Raw genomic sequence first — 16,918 nt, 5'->3', positions numbered from 1 at the left:
CTGCACTCTCTCTAATTTACTGATATCTTTCCTATAATTCGGTGACCAGAACTGCACACAATATTCCAAATTTGGCCTTACCAATGCCTTGTACAACTTTAGCATTACATCCCAACTTCTGTACTCAATGCTTTGATTTATAAAGGCCAGCGTTCCAAAAGCCCTCTTCACCACCCTATCTACATGAGACTCCACTTTCAGGGAACTATGCACAGTTATTCCTAGATCTCTCTGTTCCTCTGCATTCCTCAATGCCCTACCATTTACTCTGTATGTTCTATTTGGATTATTCCTGCCAAAATGTAGAACCTCACACTTCTCAGCATTAAACTCCATCTGCCAACGTTCAGCCCATTCTTCTAAACGGCATAAATCTCCCTGCAAGCTTTGAAAATCCACCTCATTATCCACAACACCTCCTACCTTAGTATCATCGGCATACTTACTAATCCAATTTACCACCCCATCATCCAGATCATTTATGTATATTACAAACAACATTGGGCCCAAAACAGTTCCCTGAGGCACCCCGCTAGTCACCGGCCTCCATCCCGATAAACAATTATCCACCACTACTCTCTGGCATCTCCCATCTAGCCACTGTTGAATCCATTTTATTACTCCAGCATTAATACCTAACGACTGAACCTTCTTAACTAACCTTCCATGTGGAACTTTGTCAAAGGCTTTGCTGAAGTCCATATAGACTACATCCACTGCCTTACCCTCGTCAACATTCCTCGTAACTTCTTCAAAAAATTCAATAAGGTTTGTCAAATATGACCTTCCACACACAAATCCATGCTGGCTACTTCTAATCAGATCCCGTCTATCCAGATAATTATAAATACTATCTCTAAGAATACTTTCCATTAATTTACCCACCACTGATGTCAAACTGACAGGTCTATAATTGTTAGGCTTCCTTCTAGAACCCTTTTTAAACAATGGAACCACATGAGCAATACGCCAATCCTCCGGCACAATCCCCGTTTCTAATGACATATTAAAGATCTCCGTCAGAGCTCCTGCTATTTCTACACAAACTTCCCTCAAGGTCCTGGGGAATATCCTGTCAGGACCCTGAGATTTATCCACTTTTAAATTTCTTAAAAGTGCCAGTACTTCCACCTCTTTAATTGTCATAGGTTCCATAACTTCCTTACTTGTTTCCCACACCTTAGACAATTCAATATCCTTCTCCTTAGTGAATACCGAAGAGAAGAAATCATTCAAAATCTCTCCCAATATATACGCAATATATACGCAAAATATACGCAATACAATTCCTCAAACCCTGTATTCTTTCAATCCTGGAGTCTTGCACATTTAAATGCCTCCAGGTTGTTAGCTGGCTGGACCCCAATCTAAAACATTTTCTTCTTAAATGTCTCTGTTCTTTATTTCCACATCCTTTATGAAGATTTTTTAAACCATAACAGTTTAGACATGGGCCCACAGAAGAAAGCACAGTACTCATTTCTGTTATAGGCTTTAACAAAGGTCTGAATGGATTGATGTTTGGGACAAGAATGATGACTATATTCCTTGAGTTGATTAGCTCATGGAATGTAGATTGCATGAATTTATCTTTCCAGTCAGCACATGGTGATATTTATATTCCATTATGCACAAAAGAACTGTGTGGAATTCTAATGAGGCTTGTTGATACCCTGAGGATGAAACGTCTGGAACCACGAGCACAAAATCAACACTTGACCATTCAGGAATGAATTTAAATGCTTCAATTTAATATCAGAGAATATATACAGTATGCAATCTGAAATTCTTACTCTTCGCAGACATCCACAAAATAGGAAAAAAAGAGAATGAGTAACAGAAATGTTAGAACCTCAAAGCTCCCTCCTCCTCTCATGCATAAGCAGCAGTGAAAATACCAACTCTTCCCCCCCCCACTTGCTCCAGCAAAGCACTGAACCCCCTCTACCCTCTATGCAAGCAATCACAAAGCCCCCAAAGAGATCATGATCTAGAGTCAAAACACTACTGTACATCCCAACACTCAAGACACCTCCAACAGGCTCTCTCCCTCTCACTAGCAAGGGAGTGAGAGTTATGAGAAGAAACCGGCAGCTTGCTATTTCAATGTTACAATCTGCCACGCTGCTTGTCCAAGTCTCCTGACTTGAGAATAAGGCAGTGAACTCTTACAAAGTGTTCACTCTCACATTATGGATGAGGGGTAATTCTGTTGACAAACCTTTTAAATGTGTTAAAATGGGAAATTAGGTAAGGGAGAAGAGAATGGAGGTTTATTCTGAAAGGTAAAATTAAGCAGAATTGTAAGAAACTCATGGAACATAAACACCAACATACATAAGACAGATCAAATGGCCACCCTTTGCTACTTATCAATACTTGACTATGGTGAGAACGTGTCAGAGTCACAGAACACAGAAACAGGCCCTTCAGCCCATCTTGTCCATGCAAATCACCAAACACCTACTCACACTAATCCCAGATTCTGCCATCTACTGGGGATAATTGACTGGCACCAACAACCGCTGCCAAACTGCCTGCCTTTACAATAAGGGAAACTGGAACATCTGAAAGAAACCGCAACCTGGAGGAAGCCACAGTTGTCACCAACTTCATCATGACCTGCTGGGTGAGTGTGTGCCTTCGAGAACATACGGGACTTACCCAGACCAAAAGCTGTGGATGAACCAGGAGCTACATCGTCTGCTGAGGGCCGAATCTGTGGCATTCAGGACCACTGATCCAGAACTATACTACGTCCAGCTAAGGACTATGGCAGTGATTTAAGGATGAAAATGCAATTCTGATTGAGGTTAAAGACTGAATCAGATGCGTATCAGCTTTGGCAGGGTTTGCAGGCCATTACATCTTATACAGTGAAACCTAACATGATGAAAGGCAGTGATGCTTCACTCCCAGATAAGCTCTTTGCCTTTTATGCTTGTTTTGAAAGGGAGGGTAAAACTACATTTATGCAAATTCCTGTAGCATCTTGTAATCAGGAGGGTGAACCCTCATAAGGTGTCAGGGCCTGATGAATAACCTGGTAGGGCTCTGAAAACATGTGCCAACCAACTAGCAGGAGAGTTCAAGAACATCTCTTACTGCTGCATTTGGAGGTTCCCACCTGCTTCAAAAGGGCAACAAATCGTACCAATGTCCAAAAAGATCAAGATGAGCTGCCTTAATGGCTATCGCCCAATTGCACTCACATCTATGGTCATGAAGTGCTTTGAGAGGTTGGTCATGTGTGGAATAAACTTATAGCTAAGCAAGGACCTAGACACAATGCAATTTGCCAATCACCACAATTGATCTAAAGTGAATGCAATCTCACTAACCCTCCATTCAGTCTTGGATCACCTGGACAACAGCTATACCAACATCAGGCTGCTGTTTGATTACGGCTCAGCGTTCAACACCACCACACCCTCAGTTCTGAACAACAATCTTCAAAATCTGGGACTCCGTACCTCCCTCTGCAAATGGATCTTTGACTTCCTCACAGTTTGTGCAAACTGGAAATATCACCTCCTCCTCACTGTCAGTTAACACTGGTGCACCTCAAATGTGCAATGCTTAAGCTCACTGCTCTACCCACTGCTCAAAGTCAATTCAATTCAATTCTACACCCACAATTGTTTGACTAGGCACAGCTCAAACACCATCTATAAATTTGCCAGTGACACAACTATTGTTGGCAGAGTTTCAGATGGTGACGAAGAGACACGCAGGAGCAAGGTAGATCAGCTGGTTGAGTAGAGTTGCAGTAACGACTTTGCACTCAACATCAGTAAGACCAAGGGATCACTGTGTACTAGCCTCCCCAGTATCGAAGATACCTTTAAAAAGCAATGCCTCAAAAAGGTGGCATCCATTATTAAGGATCCCCATTACCCAGGACATGCTCTATTCTCATTGTTACCATAATGGAAGAGGTACAAGAGACTGAAGACACACACTCAATGTTTCAGGAACTGTTTCCTCCCCTCCGCTGTCATATTTCTGAAGGGATAATGAACTCATGAACACTAACTCAGTATCTCAGTTTTCCTCTCTTTTTGGCTCGACTTAATTTTCTTTGTTTTATATATTCTTTTTGTAACTTATAGTTTCTTATTATGTATTGAAATGTACTGCTGCAAACAATTAATTTCATGAAATATTCCAGTAATATTAAACCTGATTGTTTAATCAGGAAAACGTGCCAACTCCACATAGACAGTAGCCAAGTCACAAGACCACGAGTAACTGTGCCACTGTACTATCCAGCCATTTAGTCAAACATCCTTAGAAACATGCACCAAATGTTAAAAAATCCATAACACCACCTTAAAAGAAAATGAATAGGATTTAAACTGGTTTATTTAATTTGTTGACACTCACATTTCTAAAACATGTACAATCACTTTAATTTTCTGAATACAAACATCTGAAGCTGGCCTGAAGAGGGAAAAATATACAATTAAAAACAAATCAAAGATTCAATCTTTTGCCAACTCAGCAACATTGCCTGCAAGTAGTTTTCAGACAACAAAATATAAACTTCATATCAAATATCTAAAGTATTTCAATGTCTTTTTACACAGTTAATTGCCTAATCTCAAGGATTGTCCAGAAGTCAAATGCAACTAAAAGGATAAACACCAGAGAATCTGCAGATGCTGGAAATCCATAACATACATAAAACATTGGAGGAACTCAGCAGGTCAGGTAGCACCTATGGAATGGAATTAGGACAGTTGAAAGGTGTCAAGCTCAAAGTATTGATTCTTTATTCCTTTCCGTAGGTGCTGCCTGCCCTGTAGAGTTCCTCCAGCATTTGGTATGTGTTACAACTATAATGAAGTGTCTTTGAGCAATGTTTGGGAGAGAGGGAAAAAAAAGTCAGAGAAGTACAAAATTGAGGGTGCATTTGTAACTTTCTTTGAAGAGTTTTGTTAGCAATGAAACTACAGGGAATTTCATGGGACTGGAGAGAATGGTGGTTAAACAACGAAAGCATTCAGCTAAACAATAAAGAACTCTTCAGTGTTGGAGTACCTAAAGGAAAAATAATTGCCACAGGGTATCTGATCTGTCTGACAAGCACTGGCTAAAGTGAAAATACAATGAAACCTTCAGGAATCCATCCAACCTAGATTTATAACTTCCTTCCCACCAACTTTAATTATATGACTGTCGAACAAGAACTAGTCTCATGAGTGATACCTTTATGACTTTATTGGAATTCACCTCTGAACACATTTTGCTCCTGTAAGATGATGGAGACCTGACACACTCTGTAAAGATAATGGAGATAGGAGATAATAAGGTCTAAGGTCTCAACGTCAGCAAGACCAAAGAACTGATTGTGGACTTCAGAAAGGGTAAGATGAGGGAACACACACCAGTTCTCATTGAGGGTTCAGAAGTGGAGAGAGTGAGCAAGTTCAAGTTCCTGGATGTCAATATATCTGAGGATCTAACCTGGATAGAACATATCGATGCAGCTACAAAGAAGCCACAACAGTGACTATATTGCATTAGGAGTTCGAGGAGATATATAATGTCATCAAAGACACTAGCAAATTTCTACAGATGTACTGAGGAGAATGTTTTAACTCGTTGCATCACCGTCTGGTATGGTCGGGGGAGTGAGTGGCTATGGCACAGGATTGAATTAAGCTGCAAAGTTGCAAACTTAAGTCAGATCCATCATGGGCACTAACCTCCATAATATCCAGGACATCTGATGGAGCAATGCCTCAGAAAGGCAGCATCCATCAGTAAGGACCCCCATTACACAGTACATACCCTCTTCTCATTGCTACCATCAGAAAGCAGGTACAGAAGCCTGAAGACACACACTCACCGATTCTAGAACAGATTTTTCCCCGTCATCTGATTTCTGAATGCATATCGAACCATGAAGACTACCTCACTACTTCTATAATTTCTATTTTTGTCCTACTTATTTAACTATTTGATATACATGTATCTAATGTAATTCACAGATCTGTTATATTATTATGTTTTGCATTGTACTGCTGTCGCTAAGACAGCAAATTTCATTTCATATTCCGATGATATTAAACCTGATTCAGATTCTGATAATGGAGATAACTGTAAGATAATGTAGATCTGTTACCCTCTTTTCACCTCTGAAGACCAATTGCTCCAAGAAGATAATGGAGGCTGTCCATAGTTCATGGAACAACTGGCCAACTGAAACTAACAGTTTAGAGGTGGAGAAGTTTGAGAGTGAGAGTATATTTGGAAGGTAAGGTAGCGACTTCTTTAAAAATGAACACAAATGAACAGTAATATACAAAAATAGTCCTTTCAGATTTGGTTTATAATGCATGTAGTACTCCCCTGGGAGGATGTAATTGATGCTTTATTATTAGTTATTCTAAAGAGACTTGGATTTTTTGAAACAAATGCAATTCAATTGAATCTCATATTTTTCATTCTGCAAACATAAAATACCTATGAAAAATAAGATGTTTCTCATTTAAAATTTTGGGATCCTTTAATAAAATTAATCTTCAAAGACCAGCTTAATATTCGTGCAATATAATCAAAACCATACAATGGGTTTAATGTTGAAAATGCCACAAAATTTGTCTCTGTACAATTTTGCAAATAATTTGATGTTCAGACGGTTGTGAAATCCAAATTGATAATAAAATCTGCATTTGCTGGAGATTTGAAACAAAGGCAAAAATGCTCAAACTGAAAAGAAAACAGTTCAGTCAGCACTGTAGTGAATATTTCAGGCCTGAATTACAATGCTAATGTTTCCTGTCTGAAGAGACAATTGCTTCTCTTTCCACAAATTCTGCCTGATCTATTGAGTATTCCCTCTAATTTCTTTTCCTCAAATCTACGCCTCATTACACAACAGAAAGCATGCAGTATGCTGAAGCTGCAGACTTTGTTCAGCTCTCAGTACATTTTTGATTAAGAGCCAAATTTACTCCTGTATCACTTGAAAACAAATTGAGATAAGCACCATAAGAATTTCTGACTTGGCTTGAATGCATTTTCTTCTCCTCCAAAAAAGATGAAGTTTAAATTGTAGTGAAGAATGTTTCAATAACGTCCAGTCAATCAGCAGAACTGAAATTACAAGTAGAAATACTTCAGGAATCTAACACTTTCTGAAACTTTATTATAGAGCTGGAGTTCCAAACATTTCTTATGCCATGGATCTGTAATATTAACCAAACATTCCATGGAGCCCAGGTTGGGAACCTCTCAGTTACAGAGCAATAATTCATGAGCAGAAGACCCATTTCATTGAAATCTACCGAGTATGATAAGGCCTAGACAGAGTGAACTTGGAGAGGATGCTTCCTGTAGTGTGGACGTCTGGGACCAGAGGGCAGACCCTCAGTACAGAAAGACATCTCTTTAGAACAGAGAAGAGAAGGAATTGCATGAGCTAAAGGGTAGGGAATCTATGGAATTCGTTGCCACAGAGGGTGGTGCAAGCCAAGTCATTGGGTATATTTAAAGAGGTGGTGGATAAATCCTTAATTAGTAAGGTAATCAAAGGTTATAGGGAGCAAGCAGGAGAATGGGTTGAGAGATAATATAAATCGACCATGATGGAATGATGGAGCAGATTCGAGATACCTATTTCTGCACCTGTCTTATGGTCTTATATGCAGAAAAAAAAACTACAGCAAGAGAGAGAATGGGATTGGTGGAGCAGTTGAAAGCCACCCTTGAGCAGATGGCTGAATGAACTCCTTCCATGCCGTGAGGAAACATTTCAAAAGAGAAAATAAAGCAGTAGTCTTTTGAGACAAAGAGAAATCCAGGGGTAATGGCAAGAGGTGAATTGCCAGTCACATTCACAATCTGGTGTTTATCTAGAGACACAGGGTAGAACACGGACCTGTACTTGCATGAGGTCTCAAAACCCACTCTCGATACAATCACCATCCACGAAGGATAAGCTCAGAGAGAACATGAGGAGGATTGGGTCAGAAATTTAAAAAATGAAATAAAGAAAATGTGTAAATGGAAAAATTAAATGAATGTGTGAATAGATAAAATAAACAAGGAGTGAATGGAAACAAATTATTCTACAACAAACCTTCCAGCGGTTTCCACATTCATTGCACAGAACAAATGTTGTCATCGGTTCATCGGCACTTCGGGTTTGAACCTATAGAGAATTGAAATGAAAATTTTCATTAAATCAGCCCATGCATAACTGCATTGCAATCTTAAATTGCACCGGACAACACATTTTTTTGTAGGTGTTGCTTCCTCAGAATTTTTTTGTGGTTATGATAGATCACTTGAAGCTGAACACAAATACAATTTCAGACTACTTGCCATCATGTAGGAATTTGGAGAAACAAGAAATTAATTTTTATTGAGTATAATGCCTTTAGTTGCATAACCCTTCGCAATAGTTCAACTAAGCTAAAAATGTTGTGTTTATGATGTTCATTTCTACTCAGTGTCTGAGGTTTCTCGTTGAAGTGTTCAACAATTATCAGCCAGCATTGATGGATTCCAGTTGTGCTGATACTGTTTCTCCATAACCGTAATGTCCTGGTGAAACCTTTAACCTTGACAGGGCCAAGATTTGCAGGGAAGAAGTCTAAATGGAAATGCAGAAAATTAATCTTTAGTGACACATTGCACTTCATGGTTTCAGCTTACATTATGGGCAACAACCGACTTCAGTTATGAATCAAAATTATTGAGGCAATTCTTTTTTTAAATAGTGTGTGATAGACAAATTCCAAGGTGATTTTCATGATCAGCAGACCAAAATCCATAAGATACACCCAAAAGTATTTTGTAAGTATTCAGTGTACTTCATCAGAAATTCAAGGGGAGCATGAACAAGAGAAGTGCTATCTGTTTATTAATAATTAATAATAATTTATGGGATAACTGGGAAGGGAAATAATTAAAGGCCATCTACATCTGACTTCAAGGCCAAGCACTTTTGGAATGCAGATCCTAAACTTATCAGCCTGTATCTGACTGTCCCGGTACATAGGTAGGACTTGCTCCACGATCACACATTGGATATTTGATGGTCTTTGTGTGTGAGGTTTTTCATGGACTCCAGGTCATGGTCTCTTTGGGGGCTTTGCAATTGCTTGTGTGGTGGAGTTGCTGATGCTTTCTGCTGGAACAGATGACAGGGAGGGTTTATGCTTTGCATGGGAGGAGGTAGGCTTTGGGGTTCTAATGTTTCTATGTCACTCATTCTCTAGGTTTTTTTCATCTGTTTCATGGATGCCAGCGAAGAGTAAGAATTTCAGGTTGTATACTGTATACACTCTCTGATATTAAATTGAACCACTGAAGTTGAACATCGTAAGTTGAACATGACATAGGTAGGAAAGGGGAAGAGGTCCTGAAACGAGAGTATAGGGATTTAGGAAGGCAGTTAAGAAGAAGGACCACAAAGGTAGTAATCTCGGGATTACTGCCTGTGCCACGCGACAGTGAGAATAGGAATAGAATTAGGTGGAGGATGAATGTGTGGCTGTGGGATTGGAGCAGGGGGCAGGGATTCAAGTTTCTGGATCATTGGGACCTCTTCTGGGGCAGGCGTGACCTGTTCAAGAAGGACGGGTTACACTTGAATCCTGGGGGGACCAATATCCTAGCGGGGAGGTTTGCTAGGGCTACAGGGCAGACTTTAAACTAGTAAGATGGGGGGGGGCGGGAATCAATTTGAGGAAACTATGGGAGAGGAGGTTAGTTCACCAGTAGAGCAAGTAAGTAGACAGTGTGTGAGGGAGGAAAGGCAGGTAATGGAGAAGGGATGCGCTCAACCCGAAGATGTAGGGGAGAAGAAAGAAAAGGATAATAAATTTGAATGCATTGTTAGGGATGAAAAGAGAGCAGGAGGTGGAGAGTATCTTAAATGTATCTATTTTAATGCTAGGATCATTGTAAGAAAGGTGGATGAGCTTAAAGCGTGGATTGATACCTGGAATTATGATGTTGGAGCTATTAGTGAAACATGGTTGCAGGAAGGGTGTGATTGGCAACTAAATATTCCTGGATTTAGTTGCTTCAGGTGTGATAGAGTAGGAGGGGCCAGAGGAGGAGGTGTTGCATTGCTTGTCTGAGAAAATCTTATGGTGGTGCTTTGGAAGGATAGATTAGAGAGCTCCTCTAGGGAGACTATTTGGGTGGAATTGAGGAATGGGAAAGGTGTAGTAACATTGATAGGTGTGTATTATAGGCCACCTAATGGGGAGTGTGAGTTGGAAGAGCAAATGTGTAAGGAGATAGCAGATATTTGTAGTAAACACAAGGTGGTGATTGTGGGAGATTTTTATTTTCCACACGTAGATTGGGAAGCTCATTCTGTAAAAGGGCTGGATGGTTTTGAGTTTGTGAAATGTGTGCAGGATAGTTTTTTGCAACAATACATAGAAGTACCGACTATAGATGGGGCAGTGTTGGATCTCCTGTTAGGGAATGTGATAGGTCAGCTGACAGATATATGTGTTGGGGAGCACTTCGGGTCCGGTGATCACAATAGCATTAGCTTCAATATAATTATGGAGAAGGACAGGACTGGACCTAGAGTTGAGATTTTTGATTGGAGAAAGGCTAACTTTGAGGAGATGCGAAGGGATTTAGAGAGAGTGGATTGGGTCAAGTTGTTTTATGGGAAGGATGTAATAGAGAAATGGAGATCATTTAAGGGTGAAATTATGAGGGTACAGAATCTTTATGTTCCTGTTAGGTTGAAAGGAAAGGTTAAAGATTTGAAAGCACCATGGTTTTCAAGGGATATTAGAAACTTGGTTCAGAAAAAGAGGGATGTCTACAATAGATATAGGCAGCATGGAGTAAAGGAATTGCTCGAGGAATATAAAGAATGTAAAAGGAATCTTAAGAAAGAGATTAGAAAAGCTAAAAGAAGATACAAGGTTGGTTTGGCAAATAAGGTGAAAGTAAATCCGAAAGGTTTCTACAGTTATATTAAAAGCAAGAGGATAGTGAGGGATAAAATTGGTCCCTTAGAGAATTAGGGTGGTCAGCTATGTGTGGAGCCGAGGGAGATGGGAGAGATTTTGAACGATTTCTTCTCTTCGGTATTCACTAAGGAGAAGGATATTGAATTGTGTAAGGTGTGGGAAACAAGTAAGGAAGTTATGGAACCTATGACAATTAAAGAGGTGGAAGTACTGGCGCTTTTAAGAAATTTAAAAGTGGATAAATCTCAGGGTCCTGACAGGATATTCCCTAGGACCTTGAGGGAAGTTTGTGTAGAGATAGCAGGAGCTCTGACGGAGGTCTTTCAGATGTTATTAGAAACGGGGATTGTGCCGGAGGATTGGCGTATTGCTCATGTGGTTCCATTGTTTAAAAAGGGTTCCAGAAGGAAGCCTAGCAATTATAGACCTGTCAGTTTGACATCAGTGGTGGGTAAATTAATGGAAAGTATTCTTAGAGATAGTATTTATAATTATCTGGATAGACAGGATCTGATTAGGAGTAGCCAGCATGGATTTGTGTGTGGAAGGTCATGTTTGACAAACCTTATTGAATTTTTTGAAGAAGATACGAGGAATGTTGACGAGGGTAAGGCAGTGGATTTAGTCTATATGGACTTCAGCAAGGCCTTTGACAAAGTTCCACATGGAAGGTTAGTTAAGAAGGTTCAGTCGTTAGGTATTAATGCTGGAGTAATAAAATGGATTCAACAGTGGCTAGATGGGAGATGCCAGAGAGTAGTGGTGGATAATTGTTTATCGGGATGGAGGCCGGTGACTAGCGGGGTGCCTCAGGGATCTGTTTTGGGCCCAATGTTGTTTGTAATATACATAAATGATCTGGATGATGGGGTGGTAAATTGGATTAGTAAGTATGCCGATGATACTAAGGTAGGAGGTGTTGTGGATAATGAGGTGGGTTTTCAAAGCTTGCAGGAAGAATGGGCTGAACGTTGGCAGATGGAGTTTAATGCTGAGAAGTGTGAGGTTCTACATTTTGGCAGGAATAATCCAAATAGAACATACAGAGTAAATGGTAGGGCATTGAGGAATGCAATGGAACAGAGAGATCTAGGAATAACAGTGCATAGTTCCCTGAAGGTGAATCTCATGTAGATAGGGTGGTGAAGAAGGCTTTTGGAACGCTGGCATTTATAAATCAGAGCATTGAGTACAGAAGTTGGGATGTAATGTTAAAATTGTACAAGGCATTGTATAAGGCCAAATATGGAATATTGTGTACAGTTCTGGTCACCGAATTATAGGAAAGATATCAATAAATTAGAGAGAGTGCAGAGACGATTTACTAGGATGTTACCTGGGTTTCAGCACTTAAGTTACAGAGAAAGGTTGAACAAGTTAGGTCTCTATTCATTGGAACATAGAAGGTTGAGGGGGGATTTGATCGAGGTATTTAAAATTTTGAGAGGGGTAGATAGAGTTGACGTGAATAGGCTGTTTCCATTGAGAGTAGGGGAGATTCAAACAAGAGGACATGATTTGAGAGTTAGGGGGCAGAAGTTTAAGGGAAACACTAGGGGGTATTTCTTTACTCAGAGAGTGATAGCTGTGTGGAATGAGATTCCTGTAGAAGTAGTAGAGGCCAGTTCAGTTGTGTCATTTAAGGTAAAATTGGATAGGTATATGGACAGGAAAGGAGTGGAGGGTTATGGGCTGAGTGCGGGTAGGTGGGACTAGGTGAGATTAAGAGTTCGGCATGGACTAGGAGGGCTGAGATGGCCTGTTTCCGTGCTGTGATTGTTATATGGTTATATCAGCAAGTAGCTTTATTACCTCATGTGTTATTTGAAAGCATTCTCAATTATACCTTCCTTCACTGTGCTGCCAATCGAGAGTAGACCAATGGGGAGAATTGCTTTATTTGTAGAATGAGTCTATCTGAACAGTTTGCCTTTCATTTGTTAGATGTTGATGTAATAGCTGCTCTGGAACCTCAGTTCATTTGAGAAGTGGGCACAAGTCTTTGACATTCTAGCTGATATTCTTCTATTGTATTTTTCTATTTTCCTGTAAATACCTGCAAGAAATTGTCCTCGAGGTAGTATGTGGTGTGTGTACATACTTTGATAATGTTTACTTTGATTTTCAATCTAATACGTTGCTAAAGCCAATTATCTTCTCCAGATCCAGAGCACTTGACTGCTTCTTGTGCCATGTGCCACGAATCAAAATGGCTGAATGGCAACTTCTGTGATTGTGCGGGACCCAAGCAGGAGGTTCAGATGGATTACCCATTTGAGCTTCTGGGTGAATGTAGTTGAAAATACTTCCAATTTAACTCAATCTTTTCCTTATACATAGTACAATGAGGCTCTGCAAAAATGGCTGCATACCTGATTGTAGGTACAGTTTTTCTTCTTGCATCTACCACATTGGAAAAGAGTAGAATCAGTACCACCTGTTTTGGCCATCTGATGCTCCCTAATGGCTTCCTTAGTTATCACATTCCGTAGCTCCTTCAACTCATCGCTGGCCATCTCCTGCAGAGATATGTGTTAATAGGAGTGGCAGTCTACCAATTAGAACATTACAGCTCAACAAGTTTCCAATATTGGGGAAAGTTACACTGGTTGAGGGCTTCACCTCAGTTTTGTTCTGAACAAAATCAGCACATTTATTTGAAAACATGGGCTCAGTCAAAGTCAACAACAAAATTAGAAATTTGAACTCAACTCCAACAGTTCGCAAGTAAAGTTCTGTGACAAAGCAAAATTATCCACTTGCAATGAAAAAGCACATCATAATGCCATTTGTTCTGAAATTTAGCACATGCCCATAAACCTGTGAAACAAGTCATTAGATTTGCTGTGTTCTAGAGAAACAAACAAAATGTTAGTGGAACGCAATGGATCGAGAAGCATCCATAGGTGAAAGAAGTGTCAATGTTTCAGAACTAAACTCTGCATCTTTGACCAATTAGTTTCATTGTCTACTCTCTGCAGTGTGCATTAGATCTTCAAAAAGAAAAGGTCCACATGGGGAATTGGCCATAATCTGCTTTATGCTATCCTTGGTACACTTTGCCCAAGGGTGAAGGTTGTTACTCTTAACCCAGCCCAACTGTTCCATTTACAGAGGACCCATAACAAAATACCCCTTGGACTGTTCACCAGGTAATAATAAGACTCTGCTGAGCTACATGAAATGCTGGGTTGGCTGACCAAGCCAGCAGTGAAAGAGGCAGTTTTCTTGTGCATCTAAAGAGAGGAAACACAACACAGAAGCACAGACCTACAGTATGGAAGGAAAAGCAGATTTGAAGGTATAGATGTCAATGGTGGGATTAGGAAAGTGCACATACATGAGTTGCTTTAATTGAAAGACTACAAAACAATGTACAGGTAGGATTGATTACAGATGCAGCCAGAGTCTGAAAGCAAGAAAAGATTAAGATCTAAAGTGTTTAAGTACCAAAAGCCAATGAGTTCACTGCATACATCTGCACATTTCATAGCCTGCCTCATTTTACTTTCCAGTGGCATAAATAGAACATAAAGATGTGATGTATAAATCTGTATCCTTGCTGTTTGTAAAACTGCATACGGATTACTGTGACTGATGGCTGACGTCAGCTTGGTGTTTCTAATCCGTGTGATTCTACAAAAAAATCTGGTCACAGACACCTCTGATTATCTATGAGATGCTCCATTGAAATCAATGGTTTTTGTTAAACACCACTGACCGAAGACATTCTTTTCTACTATTCTCTACCAAATGAGACCAACCACATTATCCAACATCAGCAAGTCTAACAAGTAACTGAAGTTTGTTTTATATGTGGGAATAAAAGCAACAGAGGTGGCTGCTGGGTTGGTTAGGATTAGAGTTATCAGGGGACTGTGTAACATTGGGAAATGACAGATTGGGGGCGGAGATGGCTTGGAGGCTGGGGATTGACAGGTGAGTAATTGACTTATCTGCTAGTGTTCTTGCCTGCCTTAATGCTGGCAACCTAAGATTAGCTCAGGAGTGCCCTATTATAAAGATTAGCTTTATTTGTCACATGTACATCAAAACATCGAAACAGACAGTGACATGCATTGTTTGTGTCAAATCCAATCAGTGAAGATTGTTCTGGGGGCAGCCTGCAAGTGTTATCATGCTTCCAGCACCAACAAAGCATGGCCACAACTTACCAACCTAAACCATCCATAGAAATCTGCATAGCAACCGGAGTACCCAGAGGAAACCCACATGGTCACAGGAAGAACGTATGACCTCCTTGTTGACAGCGGCTGGAATTGAACTCTGACTAATGACTGCCGGCATTGTTAAGTTGTTGCTCTGAGCACTATGCTACTGTGACACCCCAGAGAACTGTAACTTGCCCCACCTAGAATAGAGATTTCTCCTATGACAGCTTGGCTTAAGCTCTTCTAAAATGCTCCAAAAATAATCATGTTAGACATAGAATTAGTTCTTCTGCATACCCCAGTTCTGGAATTTACATCTTCTCTTGATAAAACAGGACACAACAGCTCTAATTCTTCTGTCTTCAGAATCAGAATCAGAATCAGGTTTAATATCATTGGCATATGTCATGCAATTTGTTGTCTTTGCCGCAGCAGTACATTGCAATACACAATAGAAAAAAGTGATTTACAGTAAGTATATATATTAAATATTTAACAAGTAAGTAGTGCAAAAATAGAAATTAAAAAATAGTGAGGTAGTGTTCATGGGTTCCCAGTCCATTCAGAGATCAAATGGCAGAGGGGAAGAAGCTGTTCCTCAATCATTGAGTGTGTGGCCTCAGGCTCCTGTCCCTCCTTCCTGATGGTAGCAATGAGTTCAAGGCATGCTCTGGGTGGTAGGGGTCCTTAATAATGGACACCACCTTTTTCAGACAGCGCTCCTTGAAGAAGATGCCCATAAAGTAGCACAAATCTTCACGCACTCATTCCTCCAAATGATCGTCTCCCATGTAGTTCACCATAACAGACCATCACTGGGATTATGATATTGATGTCCACATGGGCAACACTTCAGATAAATGAACTGACAGGGCTAAATGGTGATAAGCTAGTAAAGATGTTGCTGGCGTGGAAACCCAAAGAGCTGGACTAATAATTCAGACACAAGGGTTGAAATCCTATCACGGCAGCTGGGAAGTTTAAAGACCTGTTATCAACAATATTGTTATATATGAGTCAGGTTCTTGAAGAAATCTTCTGGTTTGCTGATGTCACTCCTTTCCATGCCTGGTCTTTATGTGAATACAACCCCAGAACAATGGGGGTAATGTATAACTGTCCTATAAGATGGTATATGTCTCCAATTTCTACAGATGTACCATGGAAAACATTCTAACTAGTTGCACCACCATCTGGTATGGAGCTGGGGCAGGGTGGGGCTACTGCACAGGATTGGAATAAGCTGCAGAAAGTTGAAAACTCAGCCAGCTCCATCATGGCCAAGAGCCTCTCCTTCCTCCAGGACACCTTCAAGAGGCAATGCCTCAAAGATGCAGTACCCATCATTAAGGAGCCCCATCACCCAGGACATGCTGTCTTGCCACCATCAGAGAGGAGGTACAGGAGGAGGTACAGGAGACACAATCACAGCTTCTTCCCCTCTACCATCAGATTTCTGAATGGACAATGAACCCATGAACACTACCCCAGTACTCTTCCCTCTGTTCTGCACTAATTATTCAATTTAAATTTATATACACTACATGTATATATACCTATTTTAATTTATGGCTTTTGTTATTATGTATGACAAGGTACTGCTGCTACAGAACAACAAATGTCATGATATATGCCAGTGATACTAAACCTGATTCTGATTCTAATTATAAGATGGCCACGCAACCCAGTCTGCTGTATCTATGACTATGAATTGCTATGGAAAAGCTTTATTATGAATAGTTGTGGGTAGGGTATCAACGTGGTGTGGCTCGTTGGGTTAGGAGG

At 40.2% G+C, this 16,918-nt stretch overlaps 1 protein-coding gene across 5 annotated transcripts in view; it reads right to left on the bottom strand.

Moving 5' to 3' along the window:
• Window positions 1–4,347: 4,347 nt before the first annotated feature.
• tcea3 (transcription elongation factor A (SII), 3) overlaps window positions 4,348–16,918 on the bottom strand; it is a 43,170-nt gene continuing 30,599 nt past the window's right edge. For all 5 annotated transcript variants that reach the window (XM_059954759.1, XM_059954760.1, XM_059954758.1 and 2 more), the window contains 3 exons: window positions 13,334–13,480; window positions 8,090–8,161; window positions 4,348–7,104 (listed from right to left, as the gene is read on the bottom strand). In XM_059954759.1, the coding sequence (XP_059810742.1) occupies window positions 7,096–7,104; window positions 8,090–8,161; window positions 13,334–13,480 (228 nt within the window). In that variant the 3' untranslated portion in view covers window positions 4,348–7,095. The remainder of the gene's footprint in view (window positions 7,105–8,089; window positions 8,162–13,333; window positions 13,481–16,918) is intronic.

The sequence above is a fragment of the Hypanus sabinus genome, chromosome 30 (assembly GCF_030144855.1).
Source record: "Hypanus sabinus isolate sHypSab1 chromosome 30, sHypSab1.hap1, whole genome shotgun sequence".
NCBI classification, from domain to species: domain Eukaryota; kingdom Metazoa; phylum Chordata; class Chondrichthyes; order Myliobatiformes; family Dasyatidae; genus Hypanus; species Hypanus sabinus.
This window is presented reverse-complemented; position numbering and strand designations above follow the sequence as displayed.